General features: G+C 58.0%; 1 protein-coding gene across 4 annotated transcripts in view; it reads left to right on the top strand.

Moving 5' to 3' along the window:
* The first annotated feature begins 2,527 nt into the window (after positions 1-2,527).
* NIBAN2 (niban apoptosis regulator 2) overlaps positions 2,528-6,000 on the top strand; it is a 52,700-nt gene continuing 49,227 nt past the window's right edge. For 2 of the 4 annotated variants that reach the window (XM_033858628.2, XM_073806622.1), the window contains exon 1: positions 2,531-2,763. In XM_033858628.2, coding sequence (XP_033714519.1) covers positions 2,709-2,763 — 55 coding nt within the window. In that variant the 5' untranslated portion in view covers positions 2,531-2,708. Of the gene's footprint in view, positions 2,764-6,000 lie in introns of all 4 variants that reach the window. The other 2 variants (XM_033858626.2, XM_033858627.2) reach the window with 2 other exon arrangements.

Raw genomic sequence — 6,000 nt, 5'->3', positions numbered from 1 at the left:
AGGCAAAGACCATTTCCATTCATTTCAAAATTTTGGCCCTGAGTTTTTTTGCGGTCAATTCCCCTCTACCCTGCTACATTTTTATGTGTGTGAATTGAACTAATCTTGAATTAGAGAGGACTGGCCCTAAGGTCTGGGGAGAGCTATTCACATGTTTACAATGCCTTTCCACTACTATGATCTTGTTTGTCTCACATGTGAGGCCATGGGTGCTCAGAAAGGCTAGGTGGTGACATGTGACAGAGGGTCTTCAAAGCCAAGAGGGAGAGCCCTCTGGGCTAGGGGCCTGGCACGCTGGGAAGTGTGTGGGTGCTCCAGGCTCACAGGCCTGTGTGCACCAGGGAGCCTGGCAAAAGGCTCGCTTGTGGCCCCACCTCTACCCCAAATGGCCCAGGCCTCCAGGCCAGCTGAGGCGATGCCCTGCGGTGTTCAGATGTCAGCTACCTCCATCTACCCACCTCCCAGAGCAGAGCAGGCCTTTCCAGTCCCTATAGTTTGGGCCATGGGAAAAAGGAAATAAGGTTAGCGGCACCACTGGTGGCTCAAAGAGAACCAGACGCTGGGTGTCAGCTGACTTGGCCTCTGGCTGGGTTCTGCCTCCACCTTGCTGTGTGACCTTGGCAAGTCACTTTCCCTCTCTGGGCCTCAGTTTCTGTCTGTAGAAGGAAACTAATAATCTCTGCCAGCTGGACTTCAACTCCACCTGATAGTTCTCTGCTGCGTGAACACATTCTGCTCTTCAAAGCCTGTGCCTCTGCCTGTGCTTTCCCCACTCCCTGGAATGCTGTTCCTCAGTATCTGCTGTCAAAATTCTGGTTTTTCCAACTTGTAGTTCTGGCACTACTCCTTCTGTGATTTTCCTCAAGACAGAATGTTCTGTTCCTTCCTCCAGTTTCTCTATGCTCTCGAGGGCAGGGACTGTAATGAATAGTAGAATGGTGGGTTCTGTCTACTGAGATGACCCATCGTGTGCCAGGTGCTGTGCTAATCATTCTGCTATCTCATTTAATCCTCACAACAAAGCATCATTATCCTCAGTTGACGGATGAGGAAACTGAGGTTCACAATAATGCCACTTGTCCTGGGTCCCAGAGCAGGTAGGACAACTTGCATCCTCTCTTTTCATCCCCAGCGTCTTGCAGAGGGCCTAGCGAGCAGGCATGTATCACTGAACACATGAACAGTGCCTAGATCAGCGGTCCCCAACATTTTTGGCACCAGGGACCGGTTTCATGGAAGACAATTTTTCCACGGACTTGGCAGGGTGGTGCGATGGTTCAGGTGGTAATGGCAGTGATGGTTCAGGAAGTAATGCGAGTGACGGGGAGCAGCAGATGAAGCTTCGTTCGCTCCCCCGCCCCTCATGTCCTGCTGTGTGGCCCGGTTCCTAACAGGCCACTGGCCTGGATCACATTAGTCAACTTCAAACTTACCTTCTGTGGCATTGACAGGACTGAAGCACCCGTGCTCAGTAAAGTTAATTTTTATTACCATCATTTTCTGCCTATGTCACACTTACAATAAGAGCTGTCCAATTACAGGGTGGGGCACGCTGACAAGTTAAGTACTGAGTCACTGGAGTAAGCAAGCAGAAACTGGGTCACTCTTGCTATGCAGTACAGGAGGTCTGAGCATCAGCGGCCAAAGGATGACCTCTGCTACCCCAGTCCATGATTTGGGGATCCCAGGGGTTAACCTGTCTCCCCTACCGGCTTGGGGGATAGTGTGGGTAGAATTGAAACACATTCCCCTGCTACACGTGACCCAATCAATGCCCAGCCCCGCAGGCCCGGTACCCAAAGTCCATGCTGGTCCGTGGGTTTTGAATCTGAGTCTTTTACAAACTGTAAAGTACTTTTTTTTTTCTATTTCTGACTTGCCCTGTCTCACAAACCACTTCCCAACTGAAGTACCCATATGCCGAGCCTGAAGAATGTCCGCCTGGCACCGGGACCAGGGGTGCCTTTGGGCCGGAGCCTTGCCTGCCACCTCCCTTTTCCCTGCACTATTGTGCAAGACAGGAGGGCACACCTTCTGGGGCAGGTCGGATCAAGGCCAGGGAACTTCCTGAGGGCTGGCGGCGGCGGGCGGGGCTGGGGGCAGGGGAGCAGGGGCGGGAGGAGTGCGCCTAGGCGTCGCCTACCGGTCCCCTACGTCCTCCTCGGCGAGATTCTCTTCCCAAGCGGGTCGGGGAGGGGGTGACACTCAGGCTGGAGCCCCCCCAGACACTCCCGTTCTTTCCGATGCCCCCACCAGCCCCATCTCTTTCTTCGTTTTGATCACGGTCCGGTGCGCCTCCCTCTGCGTCTCTCCTCGGTCTCCCTTTCTCCGACCTTCTCTTTGTTTCCGTCTTGCGGGCGGTCCCGGCATCCCCGGCCCCCTGCCCCGCCCGCCAGCCAGCCCGCCAGCCCTCCAGCCCGCCAGCCTGCCAGCCACCGACGAGGGGGCGGGGCTCAGCTCCGGGGGCGTGGCCTGGCGGGGCGGGGCGGGCGCGGTAGGGCTGCTGGGCCACGGGCTGGGGCGCGAGGCGGAGGCGGTCCGCGGACTGACGCTGCTAGAGCCGAAGCGCGAGCCGGGCGAGGCCGCAGCCAGGGGCGGCAGGAGCGGCGGGAGCGGGGCTGGTCGGCTCCATGGCGCCAGTGGCGCCCGTCTGAGCACCGCGGGCAGCGGCAGGCGGCGGCCGGATCGGGCCGCGGCTTTTACTCACCATGGGGGACGTGCTGTCCACGCACCTGGACGACGCCAGGCGCCAGCACATCGCAGGTGAGTCCCGCGCAGCGCGCGCAGGGGGTCCGGCGGGGAGCCCCCGGCCACGCCCCCATCCCGGCCAGCCTGCTGGGGTCTCGGGAGAGTCAGGCCCCGGGCAGGGCGGGAGTGGCTGGGGGACCAAGACTGTTGTCCAAGCTTGTTTCTTGTACGTCTCAGCGCCCCTTCCCGGCCCCTTCTGAGGCCGCCCTTCCCCCTCCCGGGGGGACTCGAACTCCCACCCACCCCTTGGAGCCGGGTCTCGTCGGATCCACCAACACACTACCGCAGTCGAACTATGGGAGGGGTCGCAGCCTCCCCTTAACCTTGGGTATCCCCGCCCGGAAGCGGTCCAGGCCCACTCGGCCAGCGTGTCCTGACCTTCCCTAGCTGTCCCAGTCCCCCACTCGCCCTGGCCCCAGCCCCAGTACACGTGGCCGAGGCTTCTAGGGGATTGGCCCATCAAGGCCTGAGACTGAGCCTGGGGAGTGGGCTTAGGATAGATGGGATACACAGGAGCGGTGGGTCAGAATCCCTGTCCTCGGACTCCGGCACAGCAGGGTGCTTCTGCTGCCAGCTTGTTTAGGGGGCTGGTCAGGGCCGGAGCCCAGCCTCCTCAGCCCCCTCCTTCAGCCGTCTCTGCACAGTGGCCACTTCTCAGAAGGGCAGCTGCGCCCTCCCCCCTCCCTGGGGAAGCCCAGGGACTGCAGCAGGGTCCTGGGTTCCTCCTCCCCAAAACTCAGAGAGTGGAGAGAGAGGGTGAGACCCTCTGGCTGCCTGGGAAACTCAGTTCTGCGTGAGGCTGCCTGGGTGGAACCCCAGCATCTGTTTCCCAGCCATGAGATCTTGGACAAGTCTCCTAATGTCCTGGCCCCTCACAGTTTTCTTCTCTTCGAAATGGGGTGAATGATTTCTTCCTTATTAATAGACTTAAGTGAGCTAATTCACATAGCTTGCTTAGCACAGCCTGGCATAGAGGAGACCCCAGTGCATGGGGTGCTGGTCCATGTAGGATGGAGGGGGAAGCCTATGGAAAGAGGAGGCTGTTCCTCTTGGTTGAATCTGCCTTTCTCTGTCTGGTGGACCCAGAGCACAGTGTCCGCCTACACTTATCATGATGTGTCCTGCAGTTCTCTAGAGTTTCAGAAGCTGAGTTCTGCCACTCAGACCCCTGGAGAACAGAAACCAGGGGTCCCTTAACGCCGGGTTCCCACCCCAGCTGGGCACAAAGGTTTGTCCTGTGACTGTGGTTCTGGGCTCACGACCTGAAATTCCCCTTTGTGCCAGGCCTGGGCCCGGGGCCAGTGGTGAGGGTGATGAAGAAATGAGTCAGACCCTCTCCAGCGTCAGACCAGCAGGGGGTTAAGTCCTGGAATACTTGCTTGTAGGACAGGCCTGGACTCTGGGAGGAGGAAGGCCTGGGCGGAGTCTTCCTGTCCCCTCCCTGTTGGTGGCAGCCTCCTGGGCCTCTGTAACAGTCCATCCATTCACGACCTCCTGTTGGGGCCCCTCACCCGGCCTGGTTGGGGTGTGCTGCGCCTTCTTTGGTGGGGTTTCTCCTCCCTCCACACCCAGCTCTGGCTCTCCCCCTCTTCCCACCTCCTGGGCTGAGAACTGCCACTTCACAGGAGAGGAGACTGAGGCCACAGAAGGTGAAGTATCCTCTCCTGGACAGGGCTGGGTTTGTTTTGTGGATGCTAAGTTGGTGGAAGAGGGCTGTGCGCACTCAGAGCCTGCTGGCCTCTTTCTTCTCAACACTTCAGTGCTATTAATAACCCTCCTTAAATGCCTCAAATTCCTGGTCCAGACTCACCTGAGGGGGCTCCTGCAGTGCCGAGTGGGAGGGGAGGAAACCAGCGAGCCTCCAGCCCCCTCCCGCGGGAGGGAGCTGCCTTGGATATCTCTGCTGTGGGGAATGGGGGCGTGCTTTGCCCCCTCAGCGATCCTCGCATTGTCCTCGCCCCACCCACGGAGCAGCCAGCGCAGCGAGCACTTGCCCGCAGGACAATTAAAATTCCAGAGCCCTCCCGACCCCGGGACCCAGGGCCGCCCCACAGTGAAGTCAGCTGTGCTCTGAGCTCCGAGGCCTGTTCCTGGTTGGGTTCTGTGGCTCGGCCAGTGGCTTTCCGGGATTTGCACCCGCCTTGAGGAGGTGAGCAGGTGAGTGCCAGCCTGCAAGTCCTGGCAGGGGTCAGGCGCGCTCCTGCCACGGCGCTGCTTTGCCATCACGGCGTCTTTCATCCTGAGATTTCAAAGCTCCCGGCAAGCAGGGGCTTGTTCTCACACCAGCGGCCCCGTGGGGCTAGTGGCAGGATGATTCTCTTCCTTCTTTCATGAGGGAGTTTGTGTGGAGGAAGAACCCTGGCCTGGGAGCCAGGAGGCCTGCGTAACCTAAGGCAGCCGCTTACTTAACTCTCTTCAGTCTGTTTCTCACTGTGACTGAAAGGGTGTCTTCCCTGTGGGCCATAGTCCCTTCCAGCTCTGAGGGCCTAACCATCCCAAAGTTTCCCCACAAATCTCCTCAGATTTGAGCCCCTCAAGGTCCCAACACTGACTCCACAGCAAGTTAACTGGCATGACCTTGGGCCAGCATCTGAATCTCAAGTGTTCTTATCTGTAGAATGGGAATAATGAAACCTGGCCCAGTGCTTGGGGCATAGTAAGTACTTAGCAAACAACTGCCATTATTATTGAGATTGTTCTTTACTCTCTGTTCTTGAGAGTGACCAGGTGTTTGGAGTTTGAAGCAAGCAACTGTAGCTGTGATTTAGGTCCTGTTTCTCTGAGGTTTGTCCAGTCCCTGGGGTCAGGGTTGATGCTGGTTTCTGGGATGCAAGAATCCACCTGGGTTTTTAGAAACCTTGATTACCTTCTGTGTTGGCATATGTGTGAGATGGCTGTGGGCTATCTGGAGTGGGTCCAGAGAGCAGTGAGGGGAGGACCCATATGACAAGGAAAGAACTAAGACGTGGAGAGGTGGGGGGTAGGGTTAGGCCAACTCACACCTTCTACCTGGCACAGAGGCCAGGACAAGAACAAGAGTGGAAGCGCCCACTGGCTTCTATCAGTGCTGTAAGAGGGGTTCTTTGCATATGGTCTGAGCCACGTAAACCAGGATGGAGCAGGTGAGAGAGTGAGCTCACTGTTGCTCGAGGTATGCAAGTAGGGGCTGGGTGCCGTGCCCTTAGCAGGAAACCTGGCCCTGCTTGGTGTGGGTCAGGGGGATGGGGGCTCTGCCTCAAGGACGGACTTGAA

Source organism: Tursiops truncatus, chromosome 6 (genome assembly GCF_011762595.2).
Source record: "Tursiops truncatus isolate mTurTru1 chromosome 6, mTurTru1.mat.Y, whole genome shotgun sequence".
Taxonomy (NCBI): Eukaryota; Metazoa; Chordata; class Mammalia; order Artiodactyla; family Delphinidae; genus Tursiops; species Tursiops truncatus.
This window is presented reverse-complemented; position numbering and strand designations above follow the sequence as displayed.